This window comes from Prinia subflava, chromosome Z, assembly GCF_021018805.1.
Source record: "Prinia subflava isolate CZ2003 ecotype Zambia chromosome Z, Cam_Psub_1.2, whole genome shotgun sequence".
Lineage (NCBI taxonomy): Eukaryota > Metazoa > Chordata > Aves > Passeriformes > Cisticolidae > Prinia > Prinia subflava.
The window spans coordinates 99,236,482-99,258,543 of NC_086283.1; the positions used below are offsets into that span (position 1 = coordinate 99,236,482).

Below are 22,062 nucleotides of genomic sequence, written 5' to 3' on the forward strand. Positions count from 1 at the left end.
GCGTTCTTGACAATTCTTTGCACATTACAGGGCCACACATAATTAAAATCTAATTCAAAGGGAAAAAGCAAGCATTCACAACCAGACGTGAAACACCACAAGGCAGAAAAAGCACGAGTAGTAGAACCCTAAAAGAAAAAAACCTGGAAAACTACCTGAACCAAACATGATTACAAACAAATGTAAAGAAATGGATGTGCTAAAGCAGATCTTGAAACATATTTCCTTTCTCCATCAAAGACATCTTAAAACAACAGCTGTAGTACACTGAAAAGACAATCCTTCACACACCCAGACCACAAAGGAATTGTGAATTTACCAACTGTAGAGGCTATACACTACACCATATACAGTCTGTATTATAATGTCCATAAAAATAAAACAACACAACTGATTTCTAACTGTATATTACTACAACTAAATCTTCAGAATAAAGATTATGACAGACATCTTTGGACAACTCTAAATACATAATCTGTGAAGTATTTAGCAGTCTCATTACTTTTGAGGTAATTTTCATAATTGAACTTAGCAGTATGTGTTATAAAGTATATAGTCATGATTCATCACAGTTATTCCACAACTTTACTGCAGTGCAACAGAGTTATGATGCTCTAACATTTCTCACATTTCACAGGCCATTCAGAATGGATTCCATTCTAAGGCTGATACTGCAAGTACCAGTAAGTTTTCAGATTTTTTTTCCTCAGAAAGACCACTGAGTGCATAAGTGACTTCTACACGACTACAGACAGCTCAACCAACCAGCAAACTGACTAGAGTCAGCTTTCCATTTCTTTGAAGCAAAATAATACATTTTCTTTATAAAAGGCAAAAAAAGTAAAATAAAACAGTCACTATCTCAAAAACTTACCTTCAGACTTCAACTTTGTAAGAACAAAAATCAGGTAGTTGTTGAAATCTGGATACTGATTGAGTTGTTCTAGTTTCTGAAGAGAGAAACTGTTAAGGAAAGTTGAATCTTTTCATATAACATTTATAGCTTTCTGGATACAAAGACTGTTGTATTTATTATGTACTGCTACATCACCTCAACCAGCTGTGACTACAAGCTTGTGATATACAGAGTATGAACCACCCAAAACAGTTTCTGTAATTTCTTACTGAAGCAACAGCTTTTAGTTATGGGAAAGTCTACAAAGTAATCCATGGACAGACAAAAAAATTAACAGATCGTTAAAAATATCTGTAAAGCCTTATCCCTGGCGGAGGCAGCTGAACATTACCAACAACTGTGCAGTCAAATGGATCAAAAACTATCAGAAAGGAGAAGAATGAACAGAAAGAGTAGCATTTAACAGCAGCTTAATGAGGAAACACTTAATTGGTCTAAGAAATGAAGACTAGGTCTTAGGCCACTTTTCTTAACAACTTCTTCACTCACTTAAATTTTCCTTTTTTATTCCATGAAACTTACAATAAATAAATTTGAAAAAATCTAAAACAATACCAATTTATGATTTTACTAACAAAGGGTTTTAGTTAACCTACACTTCCCACTTCATTGTATTTGACATCTAAATACCCAGATGTGTTAAAACAGCATCATAAAGAAAGAGCCCTACAGAATAAACACACAGCTGTTTTGATTTTCCTACAAAAAATTATGGACTAAGTACTTTAAATTTGAAACCATTAATCACAACCCTGCTCGAATATACTATTAAACAGCATCCTAGACTACAACAGACATCACAATGTTTTTGTGTCTGTGTGGAAACTGTCTCAAAGGACACGCGTTTTTGGTTTTTTTTCAATATATATTATAGGACATAGTCTGTTAAGTTGTATTAGATAGTTTTCCCAAACTCATGCATAACACACTGCTAAAACTATCCCACTTCTCTAACCTTTATGAGCCAACCTGTGAGGACCTACTGGAAAGCACAGGTATTGACACATGAGAGAGTTTTCACTATCATTTAAGAATTTCAAGCATCACTTGATAGGATTTTTGGTCAGTTATGTTCTACACATCAAGACAGCATCACTTATACCGCCCATCCTGCATATATGATGTTATAGCTCAATAAACAAACCAGATGTTATTAAATTATTTGAGGCAAAGCTTTAAAATGTAATTTTACACTAAAGCTACACTATAAACACTGTTCCTATAAACACTTTGATATTTTGAATACTAAAGAGCACTGGTTTAAGCTTGGGGCATTATCAGAACACTACTTCTTCAGACTTTTCTGCTTAAGATTTTTCCAAGAAAGCAATCATACTTTAAAAATTTGGAACACAGTTGAAAGAACAAGATGATCAAGATGAAACTGACCTTCACCTTTCAGATAGGAGCAGAAGCCTTCCTGAAATTGACAGGATTTGCTACAAAAGTCTAGAAGAGGAGCAAATGTGGCTTGAAGCTGAACTCTTAATATAAATATATACAGACACACATATGGTCTTACCTACTTAAATAAATTCTGTTGCTTTCTGTGGAGACCTTCAAGAAAATGCCTTAATAAAAAGAGATGCAGATAATAAACTCATCTCCTTGACAAAATTTCAGCACTTCTACAAATTTCAAAACACTTATAACTAGCTCAAAGAGCAGGAGACAATAGTTGAGGCCTTCATTTTTTAAGGCCTATGCTTCTACTAGTCTTAATTTAAAATTTCACTATCTCAATCCTTGCTCCTTAAAACCTTGCTACTCTTCACATCTACAATGAAGAGTGACTGGGTGGGGGGGGGCGTGGGGGTGGAGGAGGGGCGAGGGTAAAAAAAACCCCATCAATCCACAACACCAAATGTAGTGCAAAACACTACAAGAAGCCACATACTGTAGACCTCCCCTTTTTCGTGAATTTTAACGAGCCGGATTTCAGGACCAGGCTTCCAGGCAAATAAAAACATCCTCACCACGTACCAAAATGCGCAGTGTCAGAGCCAGCAGGCCCACGCGGGCGCGCAGGCAGCGGCTCTGCCGGCGGCACTACCCGCACCAGCTACGGCTTTCCCTTGAATCCCGGCGCCAGATTACGTCCAGAGGCCCCTGCCCGGCCGCTCTCGGCCGCGGGGACGGCGGGCACACCGCGCCGGCCACCCCCGGCCCCTCGGCGGGACCCGCCGGGCCCAGGGCCCCGTTCCCGCCTGGCCGCCCTGGGGGCTGGGCGGGGGAACCCGAAAGAGCGGCGGATATCGGCGGTGACGCGCCAGAGCACGGGCTTTGAAAATAAATAAATAAATTTCAAAAAAAATAAAGAAGTCCCCTACGGCCATACCCAACGCGGCCCTTGTCTCCAGGCTCGCAACAGGTGCCCGGTGCCCGCCGGGCGAAGGCGGCCCCGCGGCCCACAGGCCGCCTCGGCCGTTCAAACGCCGCGCCATGGCCGCCCGCTCCGGCCGCGGCTCGGCCCCCGCGCTGCGGCGGCTCCGCGGCCGGGCCGAGCCGGGCAGGCCCCGCTGCCGCGGCGCCGGCCCCGCTGCCGCGCAGGCCACGCTCCCCCCGCCCGCCCTCGGCCGCCCCCGGCCCGCTCTCGGGGCCCCGCAAGCCTCGGCCAAGGATACTTGTTGCACGGCTCTCTGCGTGGTGGTATCCGGGGACTGGGACTCCTTGAGCAGCTGCAGGATCTGCTGGAGCCCCTGCTCGTCAGGCTTCCACTCGTACTCCATCTTGGCTGTCTGGAAAACAGCAGACAACAGGCGGTCGCGGTTGGCGGCGCGGCAGGGCCCGGGCGGGGGCGGGCGGAGATGAAGGAAGGCCGGGCCAGGGAAGGGGCGCGGCAGTGCCTGCTCCGCTCCGTCTCTCGAGCCCCCACGCAGCCCAGCAGCCGCCGGATAGACGCAGGACACCGACCTGCTCCCGCTGCTTCCGCGCCGAGCACAGACTGAGTCACGACGAATTTGTGATCCGGAGCGAAGAGCCGCCTCGCGTCCTGCTGGGTCCTAGCGCCGGGCACGGCTCCGCCCGCCCGGGCCGCCTCGGGGCTGCCGGCGCCGCCGTCCGCCTGTCCGCGGTGCGTCCCACACTGCCGGGAGCCTGCGGGCGACACAACGCGAGCACCTCAGTCCCGGCCTTCTCCCGACCCCACGCCGCCCACCCGAGAACACACAGAAACTTCCAGCGAACGGGACAGGCGAGGGGCGCAGGGGCTCCCCGGGCCCGGCCCAGCCCCCTGGGATGGCCGGGGGAGCTCCCGCCTTCCCACGGAAGCGAAGTGCGAGCGCGAAACCAGAGCCCGGTGTCAGGAACGTGGTACCTGCTGCACTTGTACGTCATTTGCCTGAGTGCCGAGCAGATCTCAGAAGTTCCCAGTTCCACGTGTAAAGAGGGAACGGGACGAAGTACGCAGGGAAGCAGGGGGAGGCTGGGGCGTGCAAACTCCAAAGAAACTGCTTTGAATACCAACTGTATCTTAAATTTAGCCCCAGAATATATCACGGGAGATCTCGGGTTAAAATTGGCAATTTAGATACATGTATACATATGTATATATGTAAAATATGCATTACACATGTATGCATGTAGTTATTTTTATGTATTATACTAACAGAAGAAAGAATAAATTTTGTCTAAAATGGGTCTAAAACGTGACAATGAAAGCCAGTAATTCCCTGTTCTTTTATAATCTTACTTTTAGTCACTGTGTTAGTAAGCATCTCATTTGACTTGAAAACTAGTTTCTGCTGCTTGTGTTGCAGTACAGAACTCACTTGAAACATTGCACATCTCAGCCATAACAACAGTTCAGAGGAACTGAGGACAGGCAACAATACTGATCCCTACGGGTGCATCCCAGATAATTTGCTATATGGCTCTTTGCCTCACCTCCCTCCCCAACACCGACTGTCCAGTCAAAGGTGCTATGAAGTGTCCTTAGCTAACTTTTCTTCTATTACTATGTGATGCCATTCTTGAAGGAGACAAAACCAGGATTGCATTGTCTCCAAAAAAACCAGCAAAAGGAGCCATCACAGGCAAGATGTAAGACTGGTAGTGTACTTGTACTATGAGGATAATGAGTATAGAGAAAGTGACTTTTTGATGAACCAGGAAAGAATGCACACTGGAGTATTAAGTAGAGAAACACGCAGAGAGGTATGCTGTGTAGCATACAAGAGAAAATCAATGGAGAGAACATAAACAGCTTATTAAAACAAACAAACAAACCTGACATTAACCTGGCATCTATTAAGCTCTTATATTTTAGAAACTGCTGTACTTATCACAGGACTTTTTGGAGGACTACAAGAGCTGAGCACCTCTTGAGAGTTTACAGCACCTGAACAAGATGAAGTCAGTAAGGTAGGTACCTAAAGACATACCAGTACTTAGCAGGAAAAAGGAGGCACAAGATTTATGTGAGATTTTTCTGAACAGGGTGAATCTCCACTCATTTTCCTCTAGTACAGGAACACGTCAAAAGAAAAGGATTTTAATCCAGACCATTAAAACTGATGGCTCACACTGTATGGGCAGGAGAGATTTTTTCTGAGATGCATGCATAGTTGGAACAGAACAAAGCTGAAGTCCAACAAATCAGGGAAGAGCTAATGTGGGCCTCATTCACCTAACTGTGTCTTAGCTGTAAGGTTGTAGAAACTTGATTTTTCTTTGAGACTTCTGTCTCACATCTGTCAAGTTTGTTTGAACTTGATTAGAGCTTCAAAAGTAACTATTCAGAAATTATGACACAAAGATTATATCTAACATTGTCTGGACACCAAGTGTGCCAAAGAAGAACATTAAAGATGGGAAATAAGGGAAGAGATCAGAAAGGAAGACTGAGAGACTGAACAGGAAAGAGCAGGTAGAGAAGCATGCCATAGATCCATAACTAAGAAGAACGTAGGTTTCCTTTCCAAGAATGTAACTAGAACTCAATCCTGGTAAGAATTTCCACTTCTGCACTGCGAAGGACAGAAAAAAGGCCTACGAATTGGAGCCTCTACAGAAGACCTCTAGTGGAGATGTCTAAGTGCTTTACATGATCATCCTCCAACACAGGTAAGAATATTTTATGAGACATTATCAAGATGAGAAGGTATTCTGCAAGACGAGGTGCCTCCTTCAGCTTCTGTATATGAAACCTGTATGAAGCCTGAGGAGGAACCTATCTCTAGTCCTCCAAATTATGTAGGGAAGCAGAAGAAGTCAAAACAATTTGACTGAGACAAGAAGAAAAACTTCAGGTGGAAAGCATTACAGGAAAAAAAAAGAGAAAATTGTTTATTTCTGTATGTTTTGCATTTATGTATCTATATGCTTTGCGTTTTTGTTTTCTACTACCTATTTTCCCCAAGCAAGAATCTTCTTGTATAGAAAGAAAAACAGAATCAGTGTTAAACAAAATACCCAAGGCATGAATGCTACCCTCCAAAACACAGCAAAATGCAGCACTTATCAGCAAAATGCAGCACAACTAGATTTGACACACTTCATCTATATATATTAAGACTAGAGAAGTTCTCTGAAGACAGATGCCTTGCACAAATGCTGAGGAATATTTGATTTCTCTATTATCCAGACTTCAGATGTCATGCACTAGCCATAATCCACTGTTATCACAGTGTGTAACAAACACAAATTGAAAACAAACAAAACAATTACAGGCCCAAACACGAACCTATTTCTTTAAGATATTTCTCTCTTCACAGACCTTACAATTTTTTACCTAAGTGTCCGCAAAAAGCATATATACTTCTTAAATTTTCTATTTTCTTGACCTCTTCCATTTCTCTCTCAGAATTTCCCATTAATTCAAGCTGAGATGACACATACCTGGCATACAAGGAAACAAAAGAAATGGCTACAATATGTACTGCTGATAGATGATTCAAAATCCAGGTTTTTTAGAGTAGTAGCTGTGAATGTACGAAACAGACTTTGATTCTTGCTTCTTCCCAAGGTGATTAACCCAACTTTTTTTTCTGCAAAGTGTTCTTACCATTACATTAGAGTGCATATGGTGCTAGGTCTTTTAATCTCTCCTGTTGTTTTTCATTATGTTATAAACAGATACTAGTAGGAACTCAGATTAGAATCTGGTTTCTGATAAGCAACATGTATTAATTGAAAATCAAAACACATACAGCAGAACAAATAGGAGATTTGTAATAGAATACCCACCCCATCCCTCGCCAGTCTCACTGCACTTACAAAAAAACAGGAGACTGGTGCAAATCCCTCCCAAGAATCAACCAGACAAGAGACTGAGATCTTCACTGCTAGGAAGATGTTCCATCCCTCAAGTGCCACACACTCCAAGCTGTAGATTTGGAAACTACAACTTGTCACTGCCAGTGGTTTTGAAACTAGTTTCAAATAATTATTCTCTAATAAAAATTAAACCTCAAGATAGTGCCAATCTCAGAACTGTTAGAAAGTTTCAGCCACTTTACCCTTTAGAAATTTTTTTGCCATTCTTTGGTTTTATTCCATTGGTAATATTAGATTTTTTTGAGAGAATTAGAATAGCAACTTTCTTGTCATAACGTTCAAGCATTTTAACCTGTAATATTGGTATTTAATAATGGCAATCAATAATTTAATGAATTGCTAAAATCCAGCCTTCTGAATTTCCACAAAAACTGCTTATAGTGTTTCTCTGCATAGGATTGTATGTACAGAAGAAATAACAGATATTCCATAATAGCTTTCTGTGTAAACCCCTTTATGTGAAGGTAAGAGTGATGCAGATTAAGCAAAGCAGAAAAAAAGCTCTCATAACACAGAATAAATGTGTTTATGTGAAGGAGCTCATGCAGAATAGCTACTGCTATACTACTTTGCAATGCCTTGTGCCTGGAGACATGCCCTAAGCTTTCACTTCAAAAAAATACTGGTACTCCTCATACCCAACATATCAAATGAGCATCCATTCTAAAACATTTGGTGCCGTTTGAGTTCAGCCATATGATACAAGATTAACATTTATTATACAATTAATTTGAATAGTCTTACGAAGAACAAAGTTTGACCCTTTGAAGCACCAGAAAAGTTACTAAGGAGATGATATTAACCCAGTTTGAAAGGATTTTGTATTCCTGACTAAAACATCTATGAAATTAATTTTCTACTTTTGCAGAGCTGATTGGTTATGATATAAGGACTCTTTTAAATAGAAGCCCAAGCAAACTTAGGAAAAATATTTTTAAGAGGGGGTGCCAGAAGAGGCTGGAAGCTTACTGTTTTCTAATGCAACACTAACCAATTCTACTACTGCAACTGTAATTCTATTGAAGGTAGAACTTTGTGGTTAAGACTGGCACAAAGGGTATTAAGTTGCCAAATGGAGTGGAATCTCTTCCTGGCAACTAAGGTTGCAAAAATCCCCTAATTTTTTAAGAGTTCTTCAATGTCACACTGGATGACAAAACGCCAAGAGGAAAACCACCTAGCAGAAGATAAACCATATTCAACATGGTCTGTCATATAATCATAAGCCTTGGAGTAAAGAAAAAGTTTTGTGGAATCTACCAAACTAAGAATGTACTTCACTGGTAGGGTTAAGACTATCTTTAAAAATAACTTTTTTTTTTTCTATCTATAGACAGAATTTCTTCTATCTCTGAGGAGCAAATTGACAACAACTTAAAAAATAACTTTTTTGCTATCTATAGACAGAATTTCTTCTACCTCTGAGGAGAAAATTGACAGCAACATAGGGGCTTTTGGGTAATATAACTTCAGATTTATGTACTGTTAATTGATCTTTGTTTCCTACTCTTATTCATTCTCTCTGGTCAGTAGGTCTAGGAGCAGAATAAGAGCTGAAGAAACTGAGAGAAATGTTAGTCTTCTACCCTCCTGAGATAATTCTAGCTAGAATTCGTTTTGTCTCGTGTATGAAACTAGAAATTGTGTATGTGTACAAATGTTCCCATAGCACAACACCTCGTAATGAAGCTGAACTCAAATTTCCTGGAACAGTGGCATTTCAATATTCAAGGCAAATAAATCTGTGATGTGATTTGCTGCTTGTGGAACACCATCAGTTTGATGATAGACTTTTTCTGATGGTATCTACAGTTACAATCACATATCTGCTCATGAAATCTGTTATACTGTTGCCTGTGTGAAAAGGAGAGCTGTTCTTGCTCATTATTGTTGCAGTCACCACCCATGATTTTGTGGCTTTTCTCAAAGGTGAGAAGCAGCATTTCTTTTTGCAGATAATGCCTGTAAAAGCCTGCACTGTGGGATCCCGTTGAACAGATGAAATAATACTCAGGATAAACTGACAGCCTGTAATTGCACCCTACTGATAGAAGTATATTCCCTCTTTATTTAATGAATACTTCTGCTTCTCATGCATCAAATGAGCATAGAGGAAAGAGCACATTAATACAGTTTTTATATATATGAAGGTACAAAACCACCACACCATTGCAGATAAAATGGATGACTGGCCTCAGCAAGCACTAACATTTCTTGTTTTGTAGAACAATTAAGACTTAATTCAAACAAACACCAAGATATAGCACAGAATTATGTACAGGTCAGAACTGATCCCCAAATCTCTTGCTGTTCATGGGTTAAATTAGACACAACATTTTCAGTTGCAGGGACAAAACTCTGTCAAACCTTCAACAACTAGAGCATCATCACAAGCATTTTGATTTGGAATTCTGCTTTGACAGGATGGAATTATAATTCATGAAATTCTTATAATTCATGAAATGTCCAGCTGAATCAAGTAGTAGACAGTGCAAAACTGCAAAAATCTCTACATTTAAAATGACTTTTATCAACTAATCTAGACAAGGACACACCATCTTTTCAAATGTACCAACACAAGAGGACAAGAGGAAATAACCTTAAGGCCAGATTCTGATATTGGAAAAAAATTTCATTGTTAGGGTGGTAACAACAGGCTGCCCAAGGAGGTGGTGGAGTCACCATTTCTGGAAGTGTTCAACAAGCATCTGGACCTGGCACTGGGGGATGTAGTTCAGTGGTTTAGGGGTGACAGTGGCAGTGCTGGATGGATGGTTGGACTGGACAATCCTCCAGGTCCCTTCCAATCTTGTTGACTTTACGATTCTATGATCATTTCATTTCCACAGCTAGAGACACCAAGTGGAAAAATATTGTGTGGCTAACGATTTGCCCCACTGTAATCACATGTTGGATACTAAAATGGCAGTACATGCTTTTAATGCTGGCAGTCAGAAAACAATCTAAAACTCAATGGAGAGCTGTTTGAGAAAAATAACACCTCATGAGTTTGTGACAGAAAATACCAGATCAATCAGCTGAAATCTTGAATGGTAAAGGGAGTAAGTGGGTGTAAAAAGGATGAAAGGCATCATTCTTGAGGGTCCAGTCTTATTTAAACCTCTACTGTCAAATTTCATGTCTGAAATCCAGCATGTGCTTTTTGCCTGTTTAAAATTCTTTTAAGCATGATTAGTGTCAAGTGCATGTGAATCCTGTTCTACTCCCTACATAGAGTATACAGAAAGATTTCTTTCTCTGAGCTGTAGGAGGCAAAGCAACTGGTATCTGCTGGAGGATTTTTGCTGAACTTCAGTTTTTCTAATTGATAACTCAAGCTTCCCCAAGATGCATGTAAAAATTAAAATGATACACAGCTTTTGAAACTGTTCCTTGTGATAGATCAGAATGCAGACTTTTGAAAACATCTGAGGAAAGTAGCAGGTATAACTTTAAAATGAAGTTATGGCTGAAAACACCCATATACATGGATGGGTATAAGGCTTTGAAAAATGAGTCCCTGAAATTCTAGCATTCACTTTCTTTCAGTTATACGTTCATTCATATAATTAATAAAAATAAAGATGTTAACAGGCGCATGATTCCTGTTTTGACTTACTGCATGGTTGAGAAAGTGGCCCTAGCCCCTGCACATCTTGGAAGGAAAGTCATACAAGTAGAGACTTCCACGGTTCTTTTCCCCTCACAGTGGCTCAGCCAAGACAGACAGAGTCTTTGTGTGAGCCCTGGTGGCACAGGCACATGATAAACATCTGTTGCTCCTCTTTTAAAATAATGTTTGCAGACAAAATCATCCCTGCTACTAAAACCAGAAAATGTAAAGCAGATTACACCTCATCATGGGACACTGCCAAATTTGGGAAAGTTCTTGGCCCTGAAAATAATGCATTGTTTATTTAAAATAAGGTTATTCACCACAATTAAAAAAGCTTAATCTAATACATCATGGTTGTCCAACTGCTGTCAATATGTAGGCACTTTTAAACCAACCAAGTTTAGTGCAAAATATATATAAAGTACTGATATATCCCCCATGAAACAGTTGACTAATTTAAATTACTTTTTGTACAACACTATCCTAACAATCATAAACAATAATAATACATTAGACGGTAAAAATTAGGAATCTCATTAAATAAGAAAGAGAACTTGTAAAGGGGATGAAGACCTTTCGCTAGTAGAAACAAGTAACAAATACAAGTCATCAAATGGCATATTTATTAGTAAGTATGTTTTGATGCATAAATGAGGTAAAAATGATCTACTGGGGAAAAGCTAAATTAAAACCAAATACAAAAAACTAAATATTTTGGCCTGCCAATTTAAATTATTAAAGTTAGTTATTTTACACTGTTTAAATCACACCACTGTCTTTTCATAGTATGCACCCACTGTAAACAAACCAACTGTAAAGAAAACTCAAAATACTGAGAAGTCTCCTCTGGAAAGCCCATCAGGCAAAATTAGGAATTCAGGGTTCAAGGCAAAAATTATATTGGGAGCCTTAAGAATTGATTAATCAGGATTAGGTTTTATTTTTACTTCTTGGCAAAACACCTTGCATCCCAGGATGCAGAGAATTCAGAACCACACACTCACCTACTTTCCTCCCACTCTTTTTCTGAACACTCTATGTGTTTTAAAAGCTTTACACACAGAACATGCACTAAGACAGGCACCTGTCAGTGACACTACCACTGTCTGATCTGTCATTGGTGACAACACCGGTGCTTTGGTGATACCAGCAATAATGACAGCAACAGTGCTGGCTAACCATCACCACTGATTATAGAATGCTAGAGTATTCCTCCCTGCATAGTTGATGGATTTCCTTACTGCAGTGAGTGGCTTATCTAAGGTTCTTAAGATGCTGTTGCCTCAAGGAAATGGCAATACTTCAGTTTCTTAGTCTCCAGTGAGCAGATATTTATCCTGCACAGGGATTCATGGGTGGAGTCATATATGAGCTGGAAGGCACACAAGTGGAAGATCTACAAACCTTCAGAAAGAAACTGGAATTCAATCTTATCCAGTGAGCCTGAGTACAGGGTGTTCTCTAATCTCCAATATCAGAGAAATATTCTAAAATTACATCCTTGTGGAAAAGAGAGAGGAAATAATTACTGATCTGGACTGGAGCTCCTTCCAGAAGAGAATGTGTTCATCAGTGATAGCAGTCAACTGCTGTAATCATACACATAAACAAAAGGATAATACACTACCTACCCTCATCAAAGAAGCAAAACTTTTAAAGTAAATAAGCAAATAGGACTTATTCATCTTAATGAGAATGCTAAAGAGTAACTGCATATTTCTTTTCAAGCGTCAGATGAACAAGGAAGTAAAAAACAATGATGGATAAAAGCAGAAATACTGCCACCCCAAAACTGTTCCTGCATCTATTAAACACAGTGGAATTTGCAGACACATCAAAACCAATGTTTTTGCTTTTTCTGAATATCAGTATTTTCAGATGGTAAGTAATTATATGAGTTGAATGTATGATTGTTAAATACAACAGTTATGATCCAAATACTTCAAGATTAACTTGGCAGAAATCTTGTGAGACAACTACAAAAGAACGGAGAAATGTCTTTCTTATTAAAGACACATTATTAATACAAATTAAAACAGTATTAAAAAGTCCTAAAGAGAATCTCCAGTTTTCATCTGACCAAAGCAACAAAACTGACTGGGTATCGTGGCAAGAAAAACAGCATAATCTTAGGAGTGAAGACTACTTCAATTAATAGATACACAGTGAAGATCTAATAGAAATGGCCAGTGGAAGAATGCTTCAGCTTTTTCAGTTTACACATACTGAGTCATATTCTAAATGCTCTTGGATATGACATCTGAAGATGAGATTTTAGAGAGATCTCAGACTTCCAATTAAACAAGACATTCAAGTTGCTATAGTTTGAAGCCAACAGACACCACAGAAGAAAACCTAAAGAATTCTTCTACACAGGTCTTCATGGCCCTTTCCAGCAAACAGTGTTAAAAGATCACTGACTGATTACAGGTAGACAATGGACTTATACTGTCTAGTGAAAAAAAGGCAGAAATACAGGAAACGTTTCAAAAATGAAAGTGTAACAGTTTAATTCTTACTGTATTCTCTCTTTTCTAGCTTGTTTCATTTAAAAAGTATTCTCACAACTGTAGCTGTGTAGTTTTGAAGCAATGTTGAACCAGTGTAAAGGAAATTGTAAGCAAGTCTGAATGTAATTCTTTTACCTTTCTGATTAAAATGCAGCATTTCATGAAAGGAGAAACATTAGAAAATTAAAATTAAAAGTAATTAATTTAAAAATTAAATTAAAAGTACATTGTGCATTCGGGTTAGAAAAGCGAAATATACTTAAAGAATCTGAACATATAAAGATGTAATTAGATAAGGAATTTAACTGTAATTCTTACTTAAGTTGTAAGTTTTTAATATGTTAGTAATTTCAATACTTATATGTTGGTTTGTGAAGGATATCAGAGTGTATTTGAATCAGACACTAGTTGCTGTGATCAGTTAATCTAAATGATACATATGTAAATTAATTCCCTTAAAATGCTACTAACAAAACGACAAATACAAAACAAAAAATTCAAGGTTCTTAAAGGTTTGGTTTTCTTTCTCCCTTGCCCAAAATAAAAGAAATTTATTTAGTGGAGAAACTGTAATTTAAAATAATTCAATCTGCCTTTAACACACAGGTCACTTAATAAATTGAAAGCCACTTAAATACATTTTTAATAAAAATCAGTTACAAATCACTTCTTTAACTCCACTAAATAAACTTGCTGGCATTCTACATACCTTTGTCTTAAAAAGTAATGCAATCAGTACAGAAAACATAAGGCTATGAAGAGTTTAAACTACAATCACAGGCTAAATTTTCTGTAGCCAAGAGAATAAACTATCTCTCCTCTACATAGCAGTTCTTATACATTATTCTTATACATAATGCAGAATATGGGCTTTTTTCCCTGCTAGTGATTTTATAGTCTTCCCTTTGAGGATCAGTTTATTCACCTGCACCATGCTTCCTCATGTGATGCCCTTTAAAATGTGTAATGCAAAAGGCATTCCAAGATACCTTCTGCCCTTTCTCACATTTTATGTGGAAATTCTTCTGAGGTTCACAGAGGCCTTAAGTCTCTCCCATACTTGTTATTCTCACTGTATTTGTCTACTGGAAAACATTTATATTCTGTTTTAAAGTTCAGCTGTAAACCATATGCAGAAAAGGCTGTTTTCTTACACACCTAACATGTTAGACCCTCATATGCAGAGCTTCTGGGCACTACCATAAGTGAAAATTAAATATGAAATTATATATTAAATAAATAAATTTTAAAAAGACACAAAACCACACACAAAAAAACCCCTACTGTTTTCTGCATAATAGAGCAGCCAAGTTTTTTTTAAACTTCTTTCAAATTATCTTCAATAACAAAACTGACTTTTGGACAATGTACTGAATGTCTTATATACACAATGTCTTATATACAAATAAAAACACTTTCATAAAACTTGCCTGATGGTTTAACACTGAGAGTGTTAAAGCTGTTCTAGCATGGATGAGACCAATATTGATTCTTAATACTTCTTCAGGATTACAAAATCAAACATAGAAGTCTAACTGAGGAAATCAGAGGTCAGTTTAAAACACATTTATAAGTAAATCTGCATAATCTTAAAGGGTATTTGTATAATAGTTTTCTCTATCTAACACTTACTGAAAAAGTAAACAGGACAGCTGAACTTCACTCAGGTAAAAATTTGTTTGCCTTCTTTTAGACCTATCTATAACAGGGCTGAAGTAATTAATCTACATACCAGTGTTGCAATGCAGCAATGAATTTTATTATCTTACACTGACATCATCTTCTGGAGGACCCAAGGATTGAATTGCAATGAAAATATTACACTCTATCTAGCCACTCTGAACTAGAGGTACCTCTTTTTAAGCTCCACAGAAGACACTAGAAGGGATGTTGCAGAGCTCAGAACCATCTACTACAGCACCTGTTCCAGAATTTCTTCTGGCATGTAATATTTTACCAGAGATATCAAATTCTCAAATTAATTTTTCATGTCTCACCTTGTTATTTATCATTTTATCACACTTAATTCTAACACTTCAGATTTCTGCTATTATCTCCAATAAAACAAGAACAAGAAGAAAATGTGAAGAAAAATAGAAATATTGTTTTCTATTACTGTTCTTCCTATCTGTAAAATTTTAGAACCAAATATATAGAAATATCACGTTTTATTTGTGAAAACACCAAATCAGATTACGAATTATTCACAGACCAACATTTAAAATTCCCACCACAGTTTAGGGCCAACTTGTATGCCCTTACACAATTCAGGATAGTTATTTGTTTGCATGGGTGTACTCTTTCTCCTAAGCTCCAAGAAATAAGTGCGGTAGGGAAATTGTCCTTACATTCAATTAAATTGGCATCATTACTTAAAACAAGACCTACAAAGAGATCATCAAAAGGCAGCTTCTGCTATCTCATTTAACCTTACAAAAAAAAAAAAAAAAAAGAGAGAGTCACACCCCAATGGAACTAAAATTATCAAAGCCTCACTGTGATCCATTAGCCCTGTTACCTAGAGCAGAAGAAACAAAGCAAGTATCCTCAGTGTCTGCTGATTCTCAATCTCATGTGCTGACACAAAAATTCATATTCTTAACTATTAATATATTTTAAAATATTAAAAAATGCAGCTTCATGTAGTCTATTAATTTCCTTCTATCTAAAAGAAATATTTCATCTTCAAAAAATTGTACAACAATTACTAAAAATAAAAACAGAAACAACAAAAAAACAATGCACCCAGCAGCTGAACTGTGGTGGTTATATACAAGATTCACCTAGAATTCCCTTATCAGTATCATCTTTTCCACCCCACATCTGAAAAGAATGCAACTGGAAGCAGCAACCAAAACAAAGTGTATCTTGAAATGCACAATGCAAATGAAGGATGCTTTGAATACTGCCAGTTGTGCTGTATTTGATTTTTGTTTGCTATTTTGATTCTGTGTAACCACCAAGAAATTAAGAGAACCACTGGAATGGACAATGCTTAACTTAAGATAGGAGTCCTTGCTAAACTGAAAAACATACTATTGTCACAGATTGTAAAATATATAACAAGTACTCATATGCTCAGAAAACCAACAGAGTTATTTCCTGGGGGAATGTGGGATTCTCCAGAAGCAAAGAATTGTGAGGTTACTGTGTGTCATCCAGTTTTTTAGTGGAGAAACAGGAGAAGACTACAGTCTTCTACAGATACTTAGAAGATTTTGGAAGGAGGGTGTCTGAAGTCATGTGTCAATGTAATCAAATGACCAAATAAATTCTTACTTATGAAAAGTAAAAAGATTTGAAGACAGGAAGATATCTGAACATGATATACAAAACCACATATATTTGCACTTAGGGCATACATGCTCTCTGTGTTAGAGAGAATAATAAAACAACATGAAGTTTTTTTAAAAGAACATTTCTTGTCATCAGTTGACCTACTTCCACTCCTTTTCCAAAGGGCTCCAAAATCATCTCTGCTCCAGACACCAATGTGGTGTCTGTTTTCTCACATACAAGCAAAGAATGCAATTACATGACTCTTGTGTTCTTGTTAATGTGATTCCCATTTGTTCAAAAGCTTTCATTCAAAGCCCATCCTGCTTGGATTTAACTACTTTTCATGGGCCAGATTCACCAACGGAAGCTTCTGCCTCTTATGTGAAATTCATCTATTTGCATTACACTCAATGGACTGCAGTCACTCCTGATCTCCAAAGACATGACTGGGGCCTACCTGCACAAGAACAAGTAATTTATTTAATGTAAGGTTGGTTTTTCTTCCTGATGAACTGACTCAAGCAAAACTGATGTAAAACAGACCGAAATACCTGTTTGGATTTTTGCACTGATTTAGTTTATGTGATAGAAGAAGCAGACCTGTGCTTTTTAGCCTCTGAAGAAAATTACTCTTGCTTTTCCACGCGTGTCTGCTACTGATTTTTCTTCCTCATCTATAAAAGAGGTGGACAAAGTGTAGTGCAAACACTACTTATTCCTGCTTCCATGCTACATTCAAAACTCAACTGAGCCACAGCTTCTGGGTCTCACTGCTCCTGTACAGCCAGCACAGCAACAGCCCCCTGGCATCCACAAAACCTGCAGGAACAGCTTGGAATTACAGCAACATCCATCCACATCCAACATAATGAACAGCTCTGCTGTCCCCATGCACAGTGCACTTCTGGTTCAGCATAGAAAAAGAGGACCAAGACATGGTGAAGTATCAAAAACAGGATTAAGGAGGTACATGCATGCAGGGAAAGCCAAGGTTCCACTTCTTCTTTCTGGAAGTGGAGGTTGATGACATGGGCATGTGGAAAAGAAATTATGTGACTCAAGTCTGAAGTAAAGAATAAACTTTTCTGGGTGCAAGAACGGGTAGGAAAGCTTAAATATGAGCATTTAATCCTAGCTGGAATGATAGGAAAATTCAGTAGGGAAGGTAGAAGAGCCACAGATGAAGCTCTCGTTTGGCATGGTAGAAAAAGCACTTCTGCCCTGGGTGCAGAAATGACTGATGTTGATCATATACCTGCTAAGTTTGGGAACTTCTGGTCTGTACTATCACACCATCACTTCTGAAAGTGTGCTCTTTTGAATTCTAAGACATATGTTTTATTGTATCTTTGTACCACCTACTATCTATTTTCTATTCTCTACCAAAAACATTTTGTCTTGTCTTTCCTTCTTTCATATATTGCTCTGACATAATATTTAAACTAAAGCACTTAGTGGCATGCTCACCATAATCAGCACATTTTCAATGTTTAAGGGTATCTCACAATGACTTGTAGAAAATGGTCTACAAAATTAAATTACTCAATAGAATAATTTAAGAGTAATTTTCTGTTCTATAGTCAAGGTTTAAAACCAAAACATTTTCTTTAAGCACAAATTTTGTTTGATTTTATGCCTTGAGATCTGACTCACATGGACAAGGACATACACACTAGATGCAGACATGTATACAAACTCAAAATTTCAAATGCATTCAGTACACAGGAAATGAACAAACAACTGTTTTAAAATTGTTTAAATTTCATTCTGGAGCCTGGTTTGGAAAAGAAAACCTAAAGGCTAAAAGTGACATTTGGAGGTTTATTTCACAATGTTACTAGAAAATGCCATATTCAAAGGCACCCATGTATATATGCATAAATACATGTTTTATCATGTACATGACAGGTCACATACATAAACCAAACAGTGGATTTGCACAGCTATATCTCTTTCAATGACAGATTCAAAATAGTTTTAGTGTGAATTGCATAATATAGCTATATTAGTATTTTTCTGTATATGAATCTATTATTTATATATGTGCAGCACATGCAATAAAAACATTGTATAGTATTTGTTTGAAAACAATCAATGTATGTAGAAAACCTACCTCAACTATCCCAATCAATAGTATAAAACAGTGAGTGGAAAGCAGTGAATTCAGGATTGAAACATACTACTGTTATATGTACTTAAATGCTTGGGGAATTTGGAACCAAATTAATGGGTAAAATTAATTTCTGTGATCAAAATGGATCACAACTACAAGACATTAAAGCATAAAAATAATGGAAAAGCAGTCCTTTCAAAAACAAAGCAAAGAAAAAATCCTCCCTATTTCATGTTACCAGCACAACTTGATGATAATGCATTGATCAGCACATACCAAGTTCACAAACCTGTTGTAAAATTTTTTATGCCAAAAACCTGTTTTATGACACTGATAACATTGGGTCCATGAAAGATCTTTATTATTAAGACATTTCAAAGATAAAATGTCAGTCTCTACCTCAGCCCCAGTCCTTAACTGGAAAGATTCTGAACATCAGGGTTGATGGAAGAGGATGGTACTTGGCCTTCCACCACCCTCCTTTGCAGCCACAGCATCTTGGTGTGCCTGAGGTATGAAGAGGATACACTCTGCCACTGCTCTGCCAGTCTGCTGAACACTTCTGTGCATACCTATCACCTGCCTATAAAAGGCAGCTCCATCCCTGAAGCTAAAAATTAAGCACACATACCTGCTTTATTCAATACCCACATACAAGGTCTCCTTAAACTGGATTCCAAATAAATACCACAGAAAAGTGTGTCAGATAATCCAGTAAAAGCCTACATTCATAAAGCCATTGTTATGTTGTTTTAACCTCCCTGTCACAAGGCATAGCTCAATTTAGCAGCTGTGCTTGCACCTGTATTAGTCAATGAAATGTGTCATTGCCTGTATCCAACAGTAATCATGGTCCTTAGTCAATATTCATTCTAACCAGAGCTCTGCTCCTTTAACACAGTCAATAAACTGCTTTTGTAACCCTGTTTTTGCAGGATCATAACTATTCTTTTGTCTTATCTTGCTCTGAGTATAAGCTAGCTAAATCTTGAAAAATGCATTTTAAAGTGATTTTGATCATATAGAAACTATTCTTCCCAACTGTAGGCACCTTTCCTCCATCCTCCCACATATCACTCAAAAATAACTGCAGTTCACACAGCAGATGTAAAATGAAGACTTATGGGCTCAGTTTCCAATTCTGTCAAATGCTCCTTTTAAGAGTTCGGGCATATGACTATCTTTTCTGTTCAATTACTCATTTAGAGAAGGAACACAAGTCAACCTGTTCCATGTGTGTTTTAGGGATTTAACCACACCTTTGAGCATTCGAATGCCACATTAAGGACTACTTAACTATGTGACAGGACAAGCAAACAGGTTAAGAAGCTGTGGTGGCCTGAATACAAAGCAGAAGAATCCTCAGAGTAGGAGGATTTCTCATGTCTTCAGCAGAAAGTCAAATGAGAGGAATTACAACCTTCTCAGCAAGGAGATAAATATCTTGCAGACTAATCAAGCCATTTGTACCAAGGCAGAAAGCTTTCCTGTCCTTTGTACAGTCACCCCACAGAAGGTTCACACGTTCCCCTGTCAATTTCCACCAAGCACCTAAATCAACAACCTTCCTATGCAAACGAAAGTACTCGACAAACACGAGCTTTCTCGCCTCTCTAATTAATTTCGGAACAAAAATCTAAAACCCCACCTAGGCAAATCTGTACAGCAGGGATCGCACGCACGCCAGAAACCACGGTAGGAAACAGGGCCACGTTCCTCTCTCCTGAAGAGACTTTCACTTTCCGGCTCACTACAATGCTGAGGAGACAGAGCCAGCCGTGACACCGGGAGGGGCCGGGAAGGGTATCTCAGGGGTCTGCCCCGGTCCTCAGGTCCAGCCGCTGCCTGCCTCGCCTCTCCATCCATCCATGCATCCATGCATCCATGCATGCATCCATCCATTCCCGGTAGGAGCGGAAGCGGCAGCCCACGGCCAGGACCCCACGGGTCCCCGCCCAACAGCGGCGCGGAGGCCCCTGACATCGGCCGGGGCAAAGCGGCGGCGGCGATTACCGGGGATGGGACGTCCCAGCCCGCCCCTCGCAACCCGGACACGTACCCACACCATCCCAGAGCCCGGCGGCAGGGGAGTGGCGAGGGAGCGGCCCGACCTCTCCCTGCACAGCTCGGCGCGGCGCCGCTCCGGCCCCCGAAATGGCTGAACAAAGGGAACCTCGCTCGGCCGCCGCCGCCCCTCGATTGGCCACGGGGCGGGGCCGGGGGCGGGGGCGCCGCTGCCCCGGTCACCCCGGCAACGGCGGGCGGGATGGAGGCGGCGGGGAAATGGCCGCCCGGGCCGTGTGGGCCCCCGGCACGAACGGGCTCCTCACGGGAATCCTCATCCCTGCGCCCCGCCAGGCTCCCCAGGCCGGCCTCCTCTCCACACACCCCCTCACACCTCCGGCCGCAGCCACTCTACAGGGTTTGGGGGAAAAACGATGTGTAAGTGCCTCAGGTTTGACAATCCTGCTGGTCCCATGTCTAGAAGTCACCGGGCATGTGGAGCCCATAAAAGCCTCCCAAACACCAAGACTTAGCCCTGAAAAAGCCTCCCAGGAGTTCCCTGTCGCTGCTCTCTCCCCTTTGGTGTTCAGGGGTTCCTCCCTGTCCCAGCTGCTGGGGGGTCACACTTGCGTTGGGAGTCCCCTGTCTATTCCATCTCTGTCCTCCCCAGGCTGCTGGGAGTCCCAGGAACCCAAAAAGCTCCCCCCTCTTCTGTCTCCCCATTTAGGGATGCTGGGGGGTTTTCAATTTTGACACATGTGCCAAAAATCAGAAAACTAAAAATGAGGCTGAGGGCTAGACAGCAAAAGTACAGCACCCTAGATTTCATCTTAGGCAGGCAGTGCAAGTGCACACACAGGGTCTTGGAAATGGATTGAGTGAGTGGGCTGAGAGCAGCCCTGTGAAGAGGGACTTGGCGGCACTGGTGTATGAAAAGCAGGACAAGATCTGGCAAGGTGCATTTGCAGCCCAGAAAGACACTTGCACACTGGGCTGCATCAAAAAACATGGGGCCAGCAGGTTGGGGAAGGTGATTCTTCCCCTCTGGCTTCTGTATGCAGCTCTGGAGTCCTCAGCACAGAAGAGGCATGGACCTATTGAAACAGTTCCAGAGGAGAGTACTTCCAATCCATACAATTGTACTCTGTAATTCTATGATGTGTGGCCAGCTGTTGTGGCAAGAAGACAACATTTGTTCATGGCTGTGGGCACCCCAACAAGTTACAGCAGCAATCTCTGTGCTGCAATCTCATCTCCTTAATTTTAAGCATTAGCTACTTTTTTGTTGAACAATGAAAGCTGATAATTTTCACCCTATTTCTAAAGCTTATGGAGCATTTAGAAAAGC

The 22,062-nt window shown here is 39.9% G+C and overlaps 1 protein-coding gene across 1 annotated transcript in view; it reads right to left on the reverse strand.

Annotated features, from left to right (window-relative positions):
• The window catches only part of TNPO1 (transportin 1), a 74,248-nt gene extending 53,340 nt beyond the window's left edge, over positions 1–20,908 (reverse strand). The window contains exons 1-4 of the mRNA XM_063421958.1: positions 20,770–20,908; positions 3,830–4,012; positions 3,541–3,654; positions 875–950 (exon numbers count right to left, since the gene is read on the reverse strand). Of these exons, the coding sequence (XP_063278028.1) occupies positions 875–950; positions 3,541–3,645 (181 nt within the window). The 5' untranslated portion in view covers positions 3,646–3,654; positions 3,830–4,012; positions 20,770–20,908. The remainder of the gene's footprint in view (positions 1–874; positions 951–3,540; positions 3,655–3,829; positions 4,013–20,769) is intronic.
• Between the last annotated feature and the right edge of the window lie 1,154 nt (positions 20,909–22,062).